The sequence below is a fragment of the Lissotriton helveticus genome, chromosome 1_1, assembly GCF_964261635.1.
Source record: "Lissotriton helveticus chromosome 1_1, aLisHel1.1, whole genome shotgun sequence".
Classification (NCBI taxonomy): Eukaryota; Metazoa; Chordata; class Amphibia; order Caudata; family Salamandridae; genus Lissotriton; species Lissotriton helveticus.
Genome location: NC_136057.1, coordinates 1,259,507,961 through 1,259,527,915, shown reverse-complemented (window position 1 = coordinate 1,259,527,915; position 19,955 = coordinate 1,259,507,961). Strand labels below are relative to the sequence as shown.

At 46.4% G+C, this 19,955-nt stretch overlaps 1 protein-coding gene across 1 annotated transcript in view; it reads right to left on the bottom strand.

Annotated features, from left to right (window-relative positions):
- Nucleotides 1-2,598: 2,598 nt before the first annotated feature.
- Nucleotides 2,599-19,955, bottom strand: part of LOC144822490 (laminin subunit beta-4-like) — a 500,129-nt gene continuing 482,772 nt past the window's right edge. The window contains exons 22-23 of the mRNA XM_078680103.1: nucleotides 4,064-4,288; nucleotides 2,599-2,846 (exon numbers count right to left, since the gene is read on the bottom strand). Coding sequence (XP_078536229.1) covers nucleotides 2,599-2,846; nucleotides 4,064-4,288 — 473 coding nt within the window. The remainder of the gene's footprint in view (nucleotides 2,847-4,063; nucleotides 4,289-19,955) is intronic.

The following is a 19,955-nucleotide window of genomic DNA, read 5'->3' as shown; positions in this document are numbered from 1 at the left end:
ATGACAAGGCCGGTGCTGGCCCATCATAGCGTTTTTTTTTCTAACTTTCTTTATATCCATGCCCCAGTGCCACACTGCTGTACAACATGGCCAAAAAGACATTGGCAAAGCCAGTAGCTTTCGCATAGGTGAGACATATTGGTTTTGCCAATATTTGTTCAGATACTGCAGTTGCTGGTTTGACTATCTCATGCATTCCTCGTGGAACAGGTTTCTTTACACTCAGTTTAAACCCTCTCTTCCTCCTTTTCCAGTGTTCCTGGCTGCAGCATGGCTATCAAAAGTATCTAAAGCAAAGCTACTTAGCTGAAATTAACATGACTGGTTGTGACTACACTGACCCCTGGCTACCTGCTTTCCGGAAGTCTGCAAAAAGCAGGATAAAGAAGATGATTGACTTACTCTGAGCTGGAAGAAGAATCTGGAATTTAAAGATCTTTCTCTTTTGATTGCTCTGTCTGAGCCTCCAGAGTGGGATAAATACTCAACCTCAGGGGCCAAGGGTTTTCCACTTCTACTAACTCTGATTAAATGCCACACACCCATGTAAGAGGGACAATGCTCCGATACAGGACTCTTGCCAGTCATTTTCTTCCTTATTACAAGGGGACATTTCAGGACTCTGGTGCACCTTGCTGCTGTGGCCTGATAGTAGGGTAGCTAGACGTATTTGCCGCCCGGGGTTCAGGGGCGTACTGGCTGTAGCAGGCACCAGGGGTTTTCCCAGTGTGCCAGAAGAGTGGGCTCTGGTTTTAGACCGGTGGGGTCCGTTTTTGATACAGGGAGCCGGTTTTGCAGCAGTGCTGCAATATCGGCCCGTACCAAAAGCAGCAGCAGTGTTTTCCACGGGCAAACACACCCTCCCACCCACCCCCCTGCGGCCGGTCCAACTAAATTGGCAGAGTGGGTTGGGAGGGGGGTGTTCGACAGGCGACTTGTTCCGGGTGGGGGTGGTGGTTGACATAGGACTTGTTCTCTGGTGGGGGAGGGTGGTAGTCGACAGACAACTTGCTCACCTCTGTGCAGCCCCCCAAAAAAGTGCCGCATGGGGGGACAGCCCACCCACTGCCCCCAGTACGCCACTGTGACCGGACCAGAAGAAGCAGAGTTGAATACCCCCTCTAGGTCGGGAGCTGACCCCAAAAAAAGTGCACAAAGCCCAAAGCTGACTGGTCAAAGCTCCTTAGGAGCAAACAGAATCTGAATATACCAGACAACTGGAGTGAAATTGCCATTTTAACATAAAAGCCCCAGCTTAGAGCATAAAGGCTGTCTATACAGTTAGGATCACACATGGCACATGTCGGGGGTACACGCGGGTGGATGGTGTCCACCCACTAATGCAGCCTGGGTGGAGAACCTGCAAAGTGCAAATGAATGTTTGGCCGGCCAAACATTCATGCGCACTTTGGAGAGTGCCACCCCTCCTCACCACTGCACTGCCCAGCTCCGCCCCACAAAACTGCCTCAGCACTGAAAAATAAAAATAATACTATTGCGTTATTATCATTTTATTTTTCCTTTTTTGCTGTGCTGAAAGGCATTGGGACGACGCCCCTCCACCTTAGCGGAGGAGCCACCCCTGCATTACAGGCTGATCTACCAGGGGCCAAGAATAGTTTGATGTATTTATTCAGCCCACCAGTGGTCTATACAACGAATGAAGACAGAACAATGAGCTAATGAGACAATCAACATCCGCTCCATGAGTGCAGTAATTACAAAAACAGGAATATTTAACGTACAGAGCTACAAGAAAACCAAAGACCTACATCTTAAATGCCATGGACAGGGTCTGCAGAGTGCTTGTGCATGATTGTAATGATTTCCTGCACTCACAGGGCCCAATTCACAAAGGGCCACCGCACTCATGGCATTGGCCCCACAGTCGTGTCAGGACCCCAGCATTGCAGTTTCTAATTGCGGAGGTCCCGCCACGAGTGCGGGCTCCCACTACGACTGCGGGGCATTTGCCAAGAGTGCAGAGGCCCTTTGTGAACCGGGCCTTAAGAATGGCAGGCTCATGTTGTGGTAGCCAGCTACCGCTCCTAAAGAAATACATTCTAATTTCTAAACACTAGATGGGAAAGGGCAGGGTTTAACCACAAAGAGCATGGTATTGCCTCTGGCATACTTATTCTGGTGCTACGATGGTGATCTTGTGCCCATAAAGAGCTCATTTGGGCTTTAAGCAGGGCCGGACTGGCTACCGGACAGTTTGGAATGCTGCTGAGCTGGGGGCTGATTTCGTTCATGAGACCTGCGTGTGCTAAAAGAAATTCGTTTTGCTTTAATTATTTCGAAGCACACGCAGGTCTCCATGAACGAAATCAGCCCCCACCGCAGTGAACTCAGCCCCCAGCTCGGCAGCATTCCAAACTGCCCGGTAGTCAGCCCGGCCCTGGCTTTAAGATGACTGGCATGCAGATGACTGTATTTGTGCCAGTGTCTCACAGATTCAGAGAGCTGCAACTGTGGTAGCAAGGAAATATAATTTCTGGTGAAGGGCCTCATTATGATCAGTAATACACAACACATATATTGAACTTTCTACATTCAAGCGGTGCATTGAAAAGGATCAAGTTACGGTGACTGTGGTCATGCTTTTGGAAATCTTGCCTGATTGCATTCATTGCTTTCGGAAGTGTTGGGGTCGCAGTCGCAGAACTGGCAGCCCTCTCCTCTGACCATGTTCCATGTTCCAGGGGCACACTGGTCACAGTTTATGCCAATCACATTGGGTAAACATGGACATTGGCCAGTTTCTTGGTCACAGACACACTGCTCGTAGCCTTCATCTGGAGGACACTCGATCGGGTTGATACCCAGAGAGTTGCAAGTGCATCCTTAAACGTAAAAACACAGACAGGCATGATTTTCAATCATTTGTTGATGTGAAACTTCTAGTTTTATTCAAGGAGATATACATCTTTGAATCACTTCTTGTGTTAGCATGCCCATCTTCTCTATTACTCACCGGCTTCTGTTGAAAAGCTCGTTCAGAGGCCTCTGTCCATTACCTGCTCTTGTAAGTATGAATGCATGCATTGGTAGCTGTAGAGTACATGCCTAGCTGGGCATCAACAATGCACTGAACACAGGATAGAGCCAAGGAATGATGCACTGAGGGCACTCAGAAGCCCTTCTAAAAACATACTCCACTTCCCTTCCTTTGTAGAGACCTTCAGAGGTTCAAATTGTAATTTTGGGCATACTTTATTTTAGTATTTATTATGAGATATCTTTCCAGAACTACAAACATCTAACTAATTCACCCTGATGCTTGCATTAGTAACACCTAGCCTGGATTACTGCAACACCCCCAACCCTGGGCTTCCAGTGAAAACACTCCAAAGGCAGTACGTTTTACAACTAGAATCTTGTTGGGCCTTTGTCTGCCCAGTGAGATTAGGGCGGCAAAACCCCCCAAGTGCTGATGGTAAAAGGGAGACGAAGGTTCAAGATTCAGATAGAATACATACGTGTTCGCCCGGTGGCACAAAGATCTACTCTTGGAATGCCCTTCAGCCATATCAAACAGACCTATGCCTACCTCTTGTCATCTGCTTAGCTGGATAACATGCTCTAAGCCCCATTTATGTTGATTAGATAAATAAATGGATGTATGAATAAATAAATAAATAATTGACCACCAACACTACCCACCAGTTTGTCAAATACTAGCGCCTGGGCTTTCTCGTCCGTACTTAATGAAGATGTTTGCGCGGATTACTTCAAATCAAATCTTTACCAACATGTAATACTAGTAACCAGAAGGGACTCCCAGGAGACGGGACAGTCACCCCTCTAACTCCGGTATGATCATCAAGGAGTGCCCCCTCTGAAATGGTTTACACTGCCCCTCTCCAAATGCCTCACTAGCTATACCTCCCAAAGATGAGACATTCAATCCTTTCTAATCTTAATTAATAACCATACATTTGCATACAACGAGACAAGTGTGCAAGCATCAGCAAGAAGGCAGCATCGGGTGATTTCTTTTCTCCTGACACTGTTCTGGTGCCCAGGGCCTGGCTATGGCAGGCGACTGCTCTGCACTTACTCTTACAGTTCCGCTCGAGGGCCGATCCGAAGTAGCCGGGCCTGCAGAACTGGCAGCTGGGCCCGTGCGTGTTGCGAAGGCAGTTCAAGCACTCCCCGGTGAGCCTGTCACAGGAGGCCGGGTCTGTGACGTCAATGTTGTTGTTACAAGAACATGGGGCACACTTTTCTCCTTTCTCTCTGATGTTTCCAAAAAACCCAGGAGGGCACTCGTCGCACTGGTTGCCTAGAAAAAACAACAACAAAAATGAATTCAAAATGATATGATAGCAAGTGGTGGGCCTAAAGGCGTGGGCACCAAAGAACATTTCATATTTGTGGCCCAGGATTGAGAGAGGAGTCGTTGGAGGTTCCATCACTTGTGAAACAAAGAGGTGGGGATCAGACAGGTAAAGAAGAAACAACGAAACCCTATCATTCGATCTTGGTGAACGATTACCAACTACGAGTCCTCTGAATAGGGCTAAACAGGGCTGTTAGCAGACCTAAAGGTTGCTAGCGAGAGGGGTATGTGTGATTGAAAATGAAAGCTCAGTAGCATCAAAACATTTGATTTCATTTAGAACATATCTATTTAAACCTGGCGGTAGAAAATGAGGTTACTGATTGAGGAGGGGTGGGGTGGCTGACACCCTACTCAAGCATCAACCACAATTCTTGTCAGGGTGAAACACAAGCTAACCCCCAATTAACCTGTGCTCAGTCCTATGGTAGCTTGGCCCAGAGCAGTCAGGCCTCACTTAGAGGCCATTTGTAAAGTATTTATTCAGCACTTCAAACAGTAGAAAGTGAGAACGCAATACAATAAAAATCCCACACCAATTTAGAAAGGTAGAGTACATTTTAATAAATGATTTGACACCAAAACGAGCAGAACCAGAGCTATAATTTTTTTAAAGATTTAGATAAAAATAGGGTTTAAAAGCACAGAGCGCTAACTGTGGTTATCTGGTCAGTCCAAGCCGACTGAAGCGCAGGCCCAATACAGGGACCAAGTTAGGCCAGTTGAACAAATTACCTTATGTTCTTGGAGTGAGGTCTATGCGGTGTTGCTTTGCAAGTCTTCACGTCTTCAGGCATTGCTTTCAGTGAAGCTGTGCGGCAAGGCTTTGCGTTGCTCTGAGTCACTTCTGGTGTGCTGCATATCGAAGCTTGGTGGGGCTTTGTGTTACTTTGCTTTGGTTCCGATGAAGCAGCCAGCTATGAGGCCGGGCTTCACGTCACTCTGCATCGGTCTCGATGAAGCTGGCAGCTGTGTGACAAGGCTTTGTGGGGCATTGCGTCACTTGGCGCCGATTCTAATGAGGCTGGCAGCTGTCCTGTGAAGCTGTGAGGGGCTTTGCGTTAGTTCCGATGGGGACCACAGTTGGGCTGGCAGAGCTAATTTATACCCACTTCCAAGCATCCAGGGTGAGACACCACTTGGGGGGTTAGGGCTCACAACAGGCAGAGTCCGGGTGCAGGGTTCACGATGGCTGGATCCCTTTATGTCCCTGAGGCTCTAATCAGGAGGCCAGCCAACTAGCCCTGGGAGTCATTCTGGTGGTACTGATACTGATCCAGTCCCTCCCGCTCAAGCAGCAGGACAGCAGAGAAGAAAGGGCAGCAGAGTAGCAGTACTTCTTGGAGCAGAGCAGCACAGCCATCCTTTGGAGTCTTCCACAAGTCCAGAGGTGTACTGAAGAATTGGGTCAGAGGGTCCACTATTTTGTACCAGCTTTGGAGTAGGAGAAGTTTCTAGAGAGTTCCACCTCCAGAGGTGCTTGAATTTCCTGCCTCTCTGTCCTGGCCCCAGCTAGTCTGGCGGCACAAAAGACTAGAGTGATACCCTGTGTGAGTGTGCTGAGGCAGAGTCTTTGTAATGTGCAAGTGTGGTACCTGACAGTTCCGCCCTCTATCAAGTCAGAGATGGCCCATCCTCCAAGCACCTATTTCCTCTTCGTATCACTCTCTGTGGGAGTAATACACAAAGACCAACTACCAGCTACACCTAGTTATGTGAACCAAGATAGAGGCTGCAGGCACCAAATGGCTGGGACAAGAAAATGCAACCTTTCTAAAAGTGGCATTTTCGGAATGGTGACTTAAAATCCGAATTTACCATTCAATCAGTCAATCAAAGCTATTTGTACAGCACACAGCTACATCAGTTGAGGCGTCCTGGCGCTCAAAGCAAGACTGAAGAATAGACTGGTCAGCACAATCTAATCTTGACTGAAGAGCCATGTTTTTAGATCTTTCCTTAATCCCTGTTCCGTCTCGGCCATGCGTATGTGGGTAGGCCGGTAATTCAAGCCCTTAGTCGTCCGCACAGAGAATGGCTTGCCAACACGTCGCGCTTTGGCAAACCTTGGAGTGTGAAGGAGTCGCGGTGGTTAGATCTCAAGACTTGCTCCTGCTGGTACATGCTAAGCCTATTCCTGAGATAGTTAGGCCCTATGCCCCTTGAGGCTCTGAAGGCACAAGTCAGGGTTTTAAACTCAATCCTCTTGGTAACCGGAAGCCAATGAAGTTGCCTCACATGGGGGGAGGTGGGATGGCAAAAAGGCACCCGACAAATGAGCCTAGCTGCCACATTCTGTATTATTTGTAATCTACGAATCAAAAAAGCTGGAAGCCCCAGATGTAAACTATTGTCATAATCCAAATGCGAGGTCACAAACGCATTGGAAATGACCTTTCCGGTCTCCTCTGGAAGAAAACGCAACAGCTTTCTGACAGATCTCAACGTAATAACACAGGATGAAGAAATATGCCGGATTTGGGCTCATAAGAGAGATCAAACCTAATTCCTAGATTTCTGGCAGACGCAACTGGTATTGGTGGGAGATTCAATTCAAGGCCACCAAAGGCTAGATGGAGGGGATGCCGCCTAACTAAACCAGAGCAAAATCAACAATAGTTTTAAATTACAATTCTTTAGACATCAAACCTGATATCCTTACCTGTTCCCAATTGAAAGCTGTCCCTTATTAAATGTAATAAGGTAATTCAATGTTATTCTATGAAAGAGGCAGGACTTGCAAAGTGAAAAACGAATTTAGGGTTTTTTACTACCAGAATATGTAAAAGCTAAAAGTAAATGTCTAACTTTTTAAATACTATGAGGAAATGCCTCTTATTGTATGGAAACCCTAAGTTTTTGGACTGATGCACTCTTCTGTAGAGTTGAAGACAGAAGTAGCTAGGGGAAGAAGGAAACGGGTCAGTTTGGACAGTGACAGTGATGAGAAAGAACCTCTCTGCACTATAGTGGGCTACATTAAAGACAAAACATGCCAATACCTGTATTAGATGGATACATCATCTGGTGACAAAGGCGTATCTAGTTAATTTGTTGTTTTTATGTGACATTCAAGTAGTTAGGAGGTCGCTGCAGAGTACTAACAAAACAGACAAACCTTTGATATCATTAAATGGAAAATTGCACTGGAGTCCTCTAGTACGCTTACTGTAATATAACACGAATACATGCATTTTACACCATTGGCACTTCAGTGATCATAACTTGGAAATTCCAAATGTGGAGGATAGACACATACAAGTTTATCACTTCCTGAAGCTGCCCTTGAATTTCTCTTTCAGTTTTACTACATAAATAGAGTGTGTTTAGGTCTTTTTGATAGTGGGCGTGTATTGCATGGGATGTGCATGCGATTGGATCTCAAGTGGGGTGACCAGGTGTCCCGGATTTCCTGGGACAATCCAGGGGTTTCTCCTGCTGTCCCTACAGATTTTAAAACATTTGTCTCATGTGCCGGTTTTCAAAGAGGGTCGACAATGCAGAAATGCAAATGTATAAATGTATTTCAGTGTGAGGAGGGGATGGGTCAGTTTTCTTGCTGGGAGCCATATTTCCACTTCCCAAGCCCCTAACCCTAAAAAAAAAGGGTTGTCAAGGTGTTTTAACAACACTTAGAGGACATTGGCTCCTCAGAGCTTCCAAAGATGAACTGGAAAGCCGCTTGATGCAGTAGATTCCAACTTGTTTTCTCTTCCTCCATGTGATTTTGGCTCTTCACTCGGTGACCGTGTGAAGGGAGTTAGTACATGGGACACAGTGGCACTGCATGAGTTGGCAGGTCTGACAATGGGATGCACGTTTGTTTGTGTTCTACAACAGGCAGCGGGGCTATGGCGGAGGAGCCTTGCCCCCCTTGCCAGCACTTTAAAAAATGCAAAAAGAAAACAATCATAACAGGGGTTTAAAACCCTTTTTATTATTGTTTTATTTAGCTTGGGACAGAGCCAGGGTTATGATCGGCTGGAGGGGAGTGGTGGGCTCTACCTCCACTGCGTATGTGGTTTTTGGCCAGTGGTCTTAGCCTAGTCAAAAAACACATGCTGGGGGTTGGAGAGAGCAGGCACAGACTCCCAGTCTGTCCTGGAGCGCACGTAAGAGGAGCTTCAGAATTGGCCATAGGACAGGCTGGGAGCCTTTGCCTGCCTGCAGCTGTGAGGAAGAGCACGACAGCATGCTAGCTGGCAGCAGGTTAAGTTTACTTTTTCTTTTTTAGGTCTAGCCTTCGAGACCTCTTGTATATACTTTATTATATACTTATATGTATATGGACTTTGTCGGCTCCGGAGATAAGCCCTAGGACTTGTCTGCTTCCGCTTAGGGACATTTTTGTTTCTGTTTAACTGCCTCTATTTAACTGTCTTAATAGAAAACGACCAGCAGAGGTCAGTAAAATACCAGAATTGCTTTCTGCTTAGAGGCTTTCTTTTTTTATTTTTCAGGCACTGCCTCGATTTAACTTTCTCGATAGAACATGACCAGCAGAGGTCAGTAAAATACCAGAATCACTTTAGCATTCGCTAGATTCCAGTCCATAGAAATTCTTCCATGAGCAACCGTAGACAATAACATTTTTATCAAATCTTGTATTTTCAGTGATATGACCACCAAAGGCCTGATTTTATGTTAAAAACAGAGCATCGGACTATTGGCAATATTTCTCTCCATGTGTTCCCATACCTAGTGTGTCACGCAGTTTGGTGCTTATTTTCCCTCCATGTTAACCCCTTGGCTGCGGGGCACATTCCCCCGCAGTGCAGGGGGGCGGGGGCGGGGCGCGTACAGCGCCCCGGTGCTCATGACGAGGTCAGCTCGTCATGAGCTACGGCGCTCCGGTGCTCATGACGAGCTGAGCTCGTCATGGTCACACCTGTTCCCATGGAACGTTCAGCACAGCAGGGGAATCAGCCCAGCGTGCGAGCGTTCCACGGAACGGGCGAGGTCTTGACGAGCTCAGCTCGTCATGAGCACCGGAGCGTCGTAGCTCATGACGAGCTGAGCTCGTCATGAGCACCCAAGGGGTTAAAGAACAGTAGATGTTCAGCACCCAGGCTAATGTGCTGCAAATACATATAAGGTCCCAAAGGTGAGACCAAGTGCATTGCAAATTCTTGTTTGCATTAGTTGTCCGTCCTCTCCCCAGCTGTTTTGAACACTTTTTTAAATCACCGTAGTCCCCCCGTTAAACCCACCGTCCCCGGCCCCCCGCCCCGCTTCGTTTACCCGCTCTTTTCCCCACTTTTCCGCCGCTCCTGACAGTAGAATTAGCTATCAGCTGTTAATCGAAAAGCAACTTAATTAACCGATGCAACTTAATTAACAGATATGATAGTGGCTTTAAAAATCAAATTTTGTCTTTCCTTAGTACCTCGCTGTTGTGTGTTTCTATGTTGTATCGTGCCCCTCAGTGGATGATGTAAAGCTAAAGTCCTTCTTCCATTTGTGGCGAAATGTCTTTGTTTTTAAAATCTAGTCACCCTAATCTCAGGTTCGCTCTAGTGTGGCTGTCACGAAAAATGACCGCGAGATAAATGCAGATTAATCAAAGAAGGACCAGGAATGCTTTTTAATTAATTTTTTTTATGTGATTACAAGAGTTTTTTTTTAAAGAAACTGCAACGAATATGATTATTCATTCGGTCCGGCAGGAAGCCTTCCCACCCTTAGGCTTTTCCAGCTAATGCCTTTTCGTAATGTCAGAGTTCCCTCTAGTGGCTTTGTGCGGTAATACTTTACACTAATGTGTCTATTTTTTCATGGTGCTCCTTAAAAGTTCTGAAGATTATGAAAACTATCTAGTGCACGAGTTTAAAACAATTATGCATGTCAATTTTAAAATGGCGAGCAAAATTATGTTTTCCTACTGAAAATTCGAGCGTGTTCCTAAAAGAAGAACATGAAAAGTTTTTTGTTCACTGAGGCGTTCTTTTGGCACAAGACGTTCCACACTGTCTGAAAAAGAGACGTTCAGCCAGAGAGGTTTTAAGGCATGGCCAAAGTGGGCTCTGGCCCAGGGACCCAGCCTTTTAGGGAGCTCCGTGACAGAGCCAGGTCTGTTTTGCAGAGATTACCTTCAACAATTCTTAAATAGATTGAAATACCGTTTTCCTTTCATTTATTTTTAATGTTGGTGATGTGTGAGAGTCCATTACATACATTTTGCAGAGAAAGTGTATTTATGTTTCATTTAAAATCCATACAGTTTCTTTTCGATCCAGATAGGACCTCATATATGAGAAATGGGAGGGGATCACGGAGATTATTTGCAGTAAAATTAGTGGGCTGCTGCTGTGTAACTATACTGAATCACTATCCCTGAATATTAGATGGAAACATTTAGAATTTGGACGAGTGCACCTGTGCACTGTGAGTGACCTGGCCAAAGAGGGTATGAAAGAGCTGAAACTGGATCATGAATTTAAAGCTGTTCTGAAAACGGGCCCCCTAAATACATTTGGCCTAGGGGCAGTGCTTAATTTGTAAAATATGAAGTGCAGGTGCTGAAATGTTTGTCGGAGACCACACCCACTTTTTTCTGGCTCCACCCACTCCCTCCACTGGCTCCACCCACGTCCTCTATTCGCTCCACCCACATCTTCAAGTGGCACTGCTAAAAGTCAAATATAATACCTGATCTGAATTTAAGAAAGGGAGCCTTGGTAAGGTTTTGATAGGAGGTTCCCCGTGAACCATTTTGAAAAAGATTAAAGCAAATGTGCATTTAAAGCACATGTTTAGAATAAATTAGCTAAAACCACTAATACATTGAAAAGGGATAATGTCAGTGCTCTGTGTGCTGATTTGGGGAAAGGACAATACTGGGAGGGTAGGGCATGCCATTTTTAACAGAATCTATGATTTCAAAGGTACAACGTTGACATAGCTTAAGTTATGTGACAAAATAAAACAAAATGTTGTGAAAACACTAGTCTAAACAGATAAACTTGAATGAGTCAGCCACTTTCACTTCCAGTGGCCGAAGGGCTGTCTGATTTTCCCATTGCGTGGCTGCTCATTATCATTTGAGCGCATCTTCGTGTCCCAGCGTTTGCATGGCATCCATTTATTTGGATGCATTTGAATGGGGAGAATCCTCATTTTGAAGCCTCTTATTCGAAAATCCATCTGCCTTTGATTTAATGGAGAGTCAGACAAAAAACAGGGTCCATTTACAGTGCTTTTAATATCAACATCTCATCAGGCTCACAGTATGGAGCTGATTCACTGCTGTGTCCAAGTTTTCAAACTCCCACTGCAGCCAGCCATGAAGCCCTGGTTTTTATCCCTAATTGATTCAATTAACGATACTGTAAAACAGTGGGAATGCGTTCGAAATTACACAGCAGCAAAGCAAAGAGAGGCGCGTGCAAGGGCGACACGCAGAAGGGTGAGCACTGAGCAGTGAACTGCATGGCTTCTGCCAGCAACACAGAAAGAAGTGAAGGGCCGACCTGGGCTAGAAAGAGCGACTGGGCACCAAAAGTAAAAGCAGCCCCCAGTAGCGAATCATCAGACAGGCAGCTAAAAAAAAGTGGCCCTTATTTGCAAATCGGGGCATTTTTGAAACTGTAAAGACACAATTTATAAGTGTTTTGAAAGGTATGTGAGATTGCATGCATGCGTACTTGCTGCAGGTAACTTTTTTATTGCAATAATGGGGAAATAAATCACCTATAAAAAACAGCCCACCAAAGTATAAAACAGACCGACAGACAAAAAACTTTTCCCTTGCTATCATGTCAGGCTAGCCACTGCCACATTTCCCCATAGGCCCGCCAGTTTTACTCTGCATGAGGGCTAGATAGAAGAACGGCTTTTCATCATTCTGATGGTGTTGAGAGAATGATGCTCAGAAGTGAAGTTTGCAACCATAAGTGGACATAGGACAACAGCTTATTGAATATTGTTTTGCCCAAATGTAGCCATAACGTACTGTATAATTTTATTGAAAGACCGGAAATAATAATTAAGCAGCACCACAATAAACCTCTCTCTGCTTGGCTTATGAACAGGCAGCCATAAAGGCCTCGAAAGGTCTTGCTCACAGAGAATTTTTATGCAATGCTCTGTATCAACACCTTTCACACCGTGCTTTGCATAACTTCTATCGGGCTTTGCTTACCTAGTTCTATCTTCACTTCGTTCTTACCGTTATTAGTGGTGGGCCGGTCGGCAGGACACACTGCTGCTAGGCACTTAGCTAGCGCTGCTCCTGGCTGCTGCACTGTCTCACTGGCTCACTGGACTGCTCACGCTCAGTGGTTCTTCTGCGTGTCGTGCTGCCTGCTTGCTACCAGGCACGGCAGGCCGCAGTCTGCAGTGCTGCCAGACCGTCCTGACTCCTGACCAGAGGGAGGCTACCTGTGTCTGGTCGGTGAAGAGTCAGACATTAGCAGCCACTGCAGCACACCAGACGACCACCACCAGACACAGTTACAGGCCAGCCAGGACAGCCCAGGCAGCTCTCGTCGTCGTTGTTGGTGGTCGCGTCGGGCCAGGGCCACACCGGGGACTGGGCTAACTTAATGTGCACTGACTGCAGTGACTCGTGGTGGCGTGGGCGGTCCATCCGTGGCATGGGGAGCTGCCGCCCGGTTTGCCGAATGCAGTTAACTAAACTGCGCAGTTTATGCTGGGGTGTGGCAACTGGTGGCACTGGCAGCCTGCCTGAGCCCTCAGCCAAAATGAAAAAAAATCTGCACGCTACCGCGCGCACAGCCCCTGCCTACCGGCCCTACCCCCATCAGAACCTCAGCCCGCCCAAATACATTTTGCGCGTTCTGAACTTCCACGGCCCGCCCACCCACTGCCAAACTCAAACAGAAACTGTAAACAAGTCTCTTGCGTCCGCCATGCAGTGATGAACCGAAACTTGGGTTACTTGGCTGCTGGCTGCGGCTGCCTGGAACATTTTATATTTATATCAATATCAGTACCCTTACTAATAAATTATAATACTATTATTCGTCGACTCTCTTAGCCTGGGCAGGGGCAACTAGTGGTGCTACTCATACTACCTAACCTACCTCGCGTCACGTGCAGATGAAATGTGAGTTGCGGGCGGCCAGTACTGGTTGCGGCGGAGGGGGAGGGAGGGAGGGAGGGGGGGTTGGGGGGGTCGGGGCACTCACTCCACTCGACTCGGCTAGCAACTAACTCGAGAGTCGCACTCGCAAAACCGAAAACACTGCACCCTGGCCTGAAGTGACGCCGGTGATCGGTGATGATGACAGACTCTCACACACTGTGACTGCTATGACATGAAAAAACACGCTGCGGCCGCCGGCCGGGCCTGGGGCCGCAGATAGTACAAGTACAAGAGAATAAAAGGTATATACCGGTACCATATATTTATTTTTACAAAACCTATTCATCCTTTGGGTGTGCGTGCAGTAGACCCGGCCCTGACATTTAAGTGCCGGTGCTAAGCACCGGCAAGCACCGGCACAAATTAAGCACTGCCTAGGGGGGCCCTAAAACGACCCTGCGCTCAGCGGTGGATTATGCAGCTCCCAAGTGGCTAACGGGTGTCCCAAAGAGATAAAAATGCTCAGTGGTATTAACTTGAATGACATGGATACTAGCTATCGAATATTTGGACTGTGCTTCACTAAGTGCAACAGCAAAGTGCAGAGAGCACTGAAAACAGCAAGACTTTTTCTTTAGAAATTAACAAAGTCTTTTTCTTCAGCACATTTTCCATCCACAGAGACTGGGCAGTGGTATAACGGGTCTTCCCCCTCCGGACTCACTCACTCAGCCTTAGAGCTGTTCATTTTCTTTCTCTTGCTCTGACCAGTGTCCAGATTCCCCCTGCTCTTGTCCTCCTTTAGGGAAACTGCTACGCTCTTAGGATACTATCCATTTGGGAGTTCCTCAATCCCCCTCCCTTTCATCCCCATTTCCCATATTAACAACATGAACTAAGGATCCACCCTTTTGAACAAATGCTTTTATTGTGCTAGTTGTGTCACTTTAGAGTTTGCACTCATGGAGCCCTCCTCTGCTGATTTATGTTCCTTACTTTTGTGAATACGACACCACCTCTAGTCCAAAACAAAGTAATCTGCCTCATTTCTCTGATGATCAACAGCATGATGCACTGCATACAATGCAAAAAGCTTTGGGAGATTCAGCCACACAATCCCCAGACGTTGCATTGATGCAAGAAACACACCTTAATTCAGCTGACTTACAAAAATAGGGAAGGAACTGGATGGGCAGGGTGTTTGTTAATAACGGAACCTCTCGAAAACCCTTGACAGCTAGGATGAACTAGCTGACTGCCATCCTCCAGGAATATGGGGTGGCGATCATATTTCACTGAACACATGGATTGACCCAATGGGGTGTGATGTTTTCAATTGATACAGTTACTGACAGGGCGGTTCTCAGAGACAGAGTAGATGCACAAGATAGGGCCTTACTATGAGACTTCATGGAAGATCATGGCCTCATACATCCCTGACTCCTGCTCCACTCTAAGGATAAGGACTGCAGCCTTTCATTCAGTTTCATGGCCATAGCTCCAAGATAGACAATTATCTTATCTCTGGGCCGGTGCTGCTTGTGATTATTCAGTGCTCTGTATTGGAGAGGAATCTCAGACTATGCAGTGGTTCTATTGAGACTGTACATGGGCTATGTACCACCACCATTCAAAAGATAAAGAACAAACACATCCACAATCTAGGTGCTCACCAATAAGATCATTTTGAGAATGCATGTACAAGAGTACCTAGATCTGAGACTCAGTTCATTTGGTGCAGAAACATTGGAAAGATGGTGGGGCAACCATTCATGACAACTTTATGAGAGTTATAGATCATTCCATGCAAGAGGCAGTGACTATAGAGAACAATTAAGTTGGCCACTGACCAATACAATACTTGTCTATTCCAAGACCTCCTAAGGTTTTTGGGCACACACATTTTGATTGCAGTTCCTGCTTTCAACCAAGGCAGAGGATGTTCTTAGCTGTCTAGATTGGTAGCTCTGGGAGCAGGATGAGAGAGCTTGGCACTTCTGGTTGCCCAGCTGAAGCAAGAGAAATCTATATTGTTTATTACAACTATCCTTATTGATATGAATGAGCTGGTTATTCACCCTGCGAAAATGACAGAATTTTTGCATTCTACCTTCATGAACTGCATGGCTCCACTCAGGGCAATGTAATGCAGTCTGTGGTTGATTTCATATCGGCAATAGGACTGCCAATGCTGCAGAGAGGGAAGACCACTTCACAACTTCCTGGGAAGGGAATTTTCATAGAGGAAATATTGGGGGTCACATCAGATCTGCGTTTTGGCAAGGCCTTGGGGGATGCCAGCCTACCCAGGGAATTCTATGGCATTGACTGGAGATAACAATAGAGAATTTGATAAGGTGATCATTAGCCTCTTACCCAAACCAGATAAAGGTGTGGTATGTTGCACTAGTTAATTACTGATCTCACTAATAAATACTGATATGAAGAAACTGACTAAAGTTCTGTCAAATTGTCGTAGAAAGGTGATCTTGAGTTTTGGTCTCAACTGGAAACCATCTGCAACTACCAACCAATTTGCTATGCCATGTTAAGAGTGACTTGGAAGACATGCCAGTGGTCTATCTTGATGCTGAAATAGCCTTTGACCACATCAAGTGGTGATACATTTTTCGGGCGCCAGAGCTTGAATACACCTGAACTACAGTAAAATGGCTAGACAGAGGAACCCCTCAGGCATATCAATAGTGACCCTGCTCTATATGGCAACAGTCCATCCAGAACTGCCAGGTAAGTTTCAGCCTTGTTGGGCATCATCAGTGAGGTATAGCTTGGATCCTGTGGCAGAGCGAGCAAGGGACCCATTTCTGGGCATACCATTGACCACCTAGGGCCTATACATATGTGTGCGCATTGATTTGAAGGGCTGTAATGGAGAAGTTTCTTTTTATTCCTTTCAAGCTCTTTGTTAAGACTTTTTTCTTCCAATATGGATTGCCTTACAGAGGCCTGTCAGTTTTCCCTTTATCCACAGGGTTGTGACGCCTTTAAAAGCAAACTAACAGGTGCTATATTCAGTAAAAGGTACATAGACTTGTCATAACTCATCAAGTTTTCCATGCCACTAGCATAATGTGAATACTTGTGTTTTAGCAAAGAAAGCATCATTGTAGAAAACATGAATGCAAGACAGAGAACCTTTTTCCTCCATTTTTTCCTCCATTTATTTGCAACAGCTTCCAGCTGTCACCCACCAGTTACAACTGGAGTACTTCAATGAAAAACCTGCACACATTAGTAGGGTGGGCCTATATTAGGCGTCACTCAATGCACACATACACCTACAAATGAGGCATGAGTTGTTCTTAAAATAGATGAGGGCGGAGGCAGATAAAAAGTCCTGAAAGTTTAGTTAAGAAACATTATAGTTGTAAGAAAGTGCCTTCTTTTTGCATGGTTGCCCCACCTTTTCCCAAACTGTTGCTTTGACTGAGTGTGCCCTGGATTCCTGCCAACCAGGCGCCCAGGGCCTATGTTCGTTCCCTAAACTGCATTGATACAAAACCCAGTTGGCACTCTTTGGCCACATGAAAGTCCCTTGGAAATGGTACAATAGGTACCAAGGTCACTGTGGCCAGGGAAAGCCTCTAAGGGCTGCAGAACGCGTATTGTGCCACCCTTAGAGGCCCTGTACCTTTATACACATGCACTGCCCTTGCAGGATGCGTATTTTGGTGCAGAACAAAGTGAAGAGTCGACATGGCACACATCCCTGTGTGCCCTGTCTACGAACCACAGCCCTGGCATGGGTAAGCCACCCCTCTAGCTGGTAGCACTATACCAGAGGTGAGGGTAGAGGTGCATGAGCCTTGTACCCCTACAGTGTCTAAGCCAATCTTTAGACATTGTAAGTGCAGTAATGCCATTAAGAGTATATGGTGCTGTGAGTTTGTCATTACAAACTCCACAGCACCATAATGGCTTTATTGAAAACTGGGAAGTTTGATATTATACGTTTCAGCACATTAAACCCATTGTGATGCCAGTGTGGGATTTAATGAAAAATGCACCCAGAGGGCATGCCCCCCTGAAAAATGACCTATCTCTAGTGTCCTGGCTGAGTGGCTGGCCAGCTGCCACCACCAGACATGTTTCTAGACCCCTGGGTCAAGAGCCTGCTGCTCTTGGGGGCCTGAAACAATGCACAACTTGGGACGAGGTACCAAGCCTCCTTCCCCAGGATGGGCAGGGTCCACAAAGGGGAAGCTTCAAAGGCTTGCCACCTTTGTGAGCTACCCCAGCCCTTTGCTGCTTCCAGCATCTTTCCCCCACCGGTTTTGACTCCCACATTGGGAGGGAGAATCAACAGGAAAACCAGGAAGGGAGGTGTGCCCACCTTTGTCAACCCCCCCCGCAGGTGGGGGAAGCAAGGTGAAGCACAACTCTCAGTCCCCGCCATCTTGCAGCTTGGGGGACCCAGCCAACCAGAGAGACGCATATGCCCCCCTCCCACTGGAGGGTGGCATAATAGGGGTGTACCCACTCCAAGAAAGGGACTCATTGGTCCCAACCTGTACCTACCTGTAATGCCCCTACATTTTGTATTTAGGGTCAATCCTGAACCTTGCCGCCTCAGACAAGAACCGACAAGAGAAGAGAAGAAGAAGGACCGAAGAAGCTGTGCTGAATGAAGAAGAGGAGGACGCCCACTGACTTGGCCCCAGCCCTACCAGCCTATCCCAACTTCAAACCTGCTCCAGTGAAATCCTGGCGTATTCTGCAGCCAGCAGCCCCCAAGAACCCAGAGGACCTGCCCTGCATTCCCAAACCCAGACTTTGACTCCCGTGACCATGGGATTTGCTCACCCACAGACTCTGGCTCCAGCCAAATCCGCAAGTCTGCACCACACTGCACCCGATGTCCACGCCCGAGTTCGAGTGGCCTAACACCACGGAGAGGTCTCCCCAGTGATCCTGACCTGAGATCTGGTGATCGCTGATTTGCCTTGAATCTCCAAACAACGCCTGCAGCCCCTTTCTGGAGGATACCCACGACTGGAGCCGATAAAAAAATCTGATGTCTGAACACACCCCTGTTCCGACGTCCCACGACCTTGGGTGGCCCAACCAATAGTGTCCCAGCATCCCCAGGCATCCAAACTTACCTCTCCAACTGGTGATCACAGGGCACACAAAACCAAACCAGCACCCTGCACCCGGCTGCTCCTGTGCCGCTGAGGGTGCACTTTGGGTGATAAATCGGGTCCTCCTTTGCCCTGAGCCTAACACTAGAAGCTTTGCTCCCACAACCTTGTGGCCTGCTCGTGAGCAGCCACCAACTGGAGGCCCCCTGTCCCCCTCTGGAAAACATTCAGCCTCAGCCCTCTGCACCCGGCCGCCCCAGTGCCGCTGTGGGTGTTTTGAAAGTGCATCCTTGACCTCGGGGCAACCCTGGTGCTAACCCCAGAATGTCAACTCCCACAACAAAGTACTGACCTGTAAAGCAATAACTTAATTTCCTCCCATAGGATTACATTGACTGCTCTTCTTTGAAAAATCTTCTAAGTGTGGCGTTAGTTTGTGTGAAAACTTGAAAAACTGCAACTATACAAAAACTGTATACTTACCTTCTGTCTAGGAGATGTCCCCATGTGATATCTAGGCATATCACACTGGTTAGCGAAAGCAAATTAAGAATTAATCCACAAAGTAACGTGCACAGTAATCTGTAAAGTTACTGAAAAGTAATTTTGAACTGTTGGTTTACCTGTAAATCAACCAACTGCATTAGAACCTGCATTCAACTGTACTTCACTGCACAAAAACTTGAAAGTATTACTTCACTTAACTGCACCAGGCTTGAGTCTAGAAATAAAATAACGAAATAATATTTTTATACAAACAAAATTGGTCTGAGTTCAGTCTTTGAGTGTGTGACATCATTTCTTGCCTGAGTGTGTACAATGAATGCTTAACACTGCCCTCTGATAAAGCCTTAATCCTCGCCCATACTACCTCAAATATAAGGTAAGGTATTGTCTACTTTTACCTCTGCCTACGTTTGAGGTTCCACTGGACTCTGTGCACACTATACCTTGCTTTGGTACAGTATTTACAGAGCCACCTTTCTACAATAGTGCAGAAGAATTGCAATGACAAGGGAGACTTTAGATGATGTTCCATACAAGGACAAGTGCCACAGAAGGCTTATGTCTTCTACGCACAAATGTGCAGCCAGAATCATGGCATTCTGGTCAGCTACTTGTTAACAAAATGCCAAATCTCTTTTCTGTAACCTCAGGTGTATAGAGATTTGTCTGACGGTACCCAGTAGAGTAAGGGTCTTAACAGAACATTGTTGTCTGCCTCTATAAATTTCAGGTATGGGGATTGCAAAAAGGTATGCTTAGCTGATGAAAGTGGCCACTTGGTGACATACTTATCTAATATGTCATCAGGGAAGTCCCGGTCAGCTATGTACTATATAATATCTACGAAGCACAGAATTATGAAATGCATTATTTTTTCCTATTGCAACTGGTGAAGGCTAATGAAGGTTGTAATCGAAATATATGCTCAGTTAATTTCACACACTTACAGCTGATT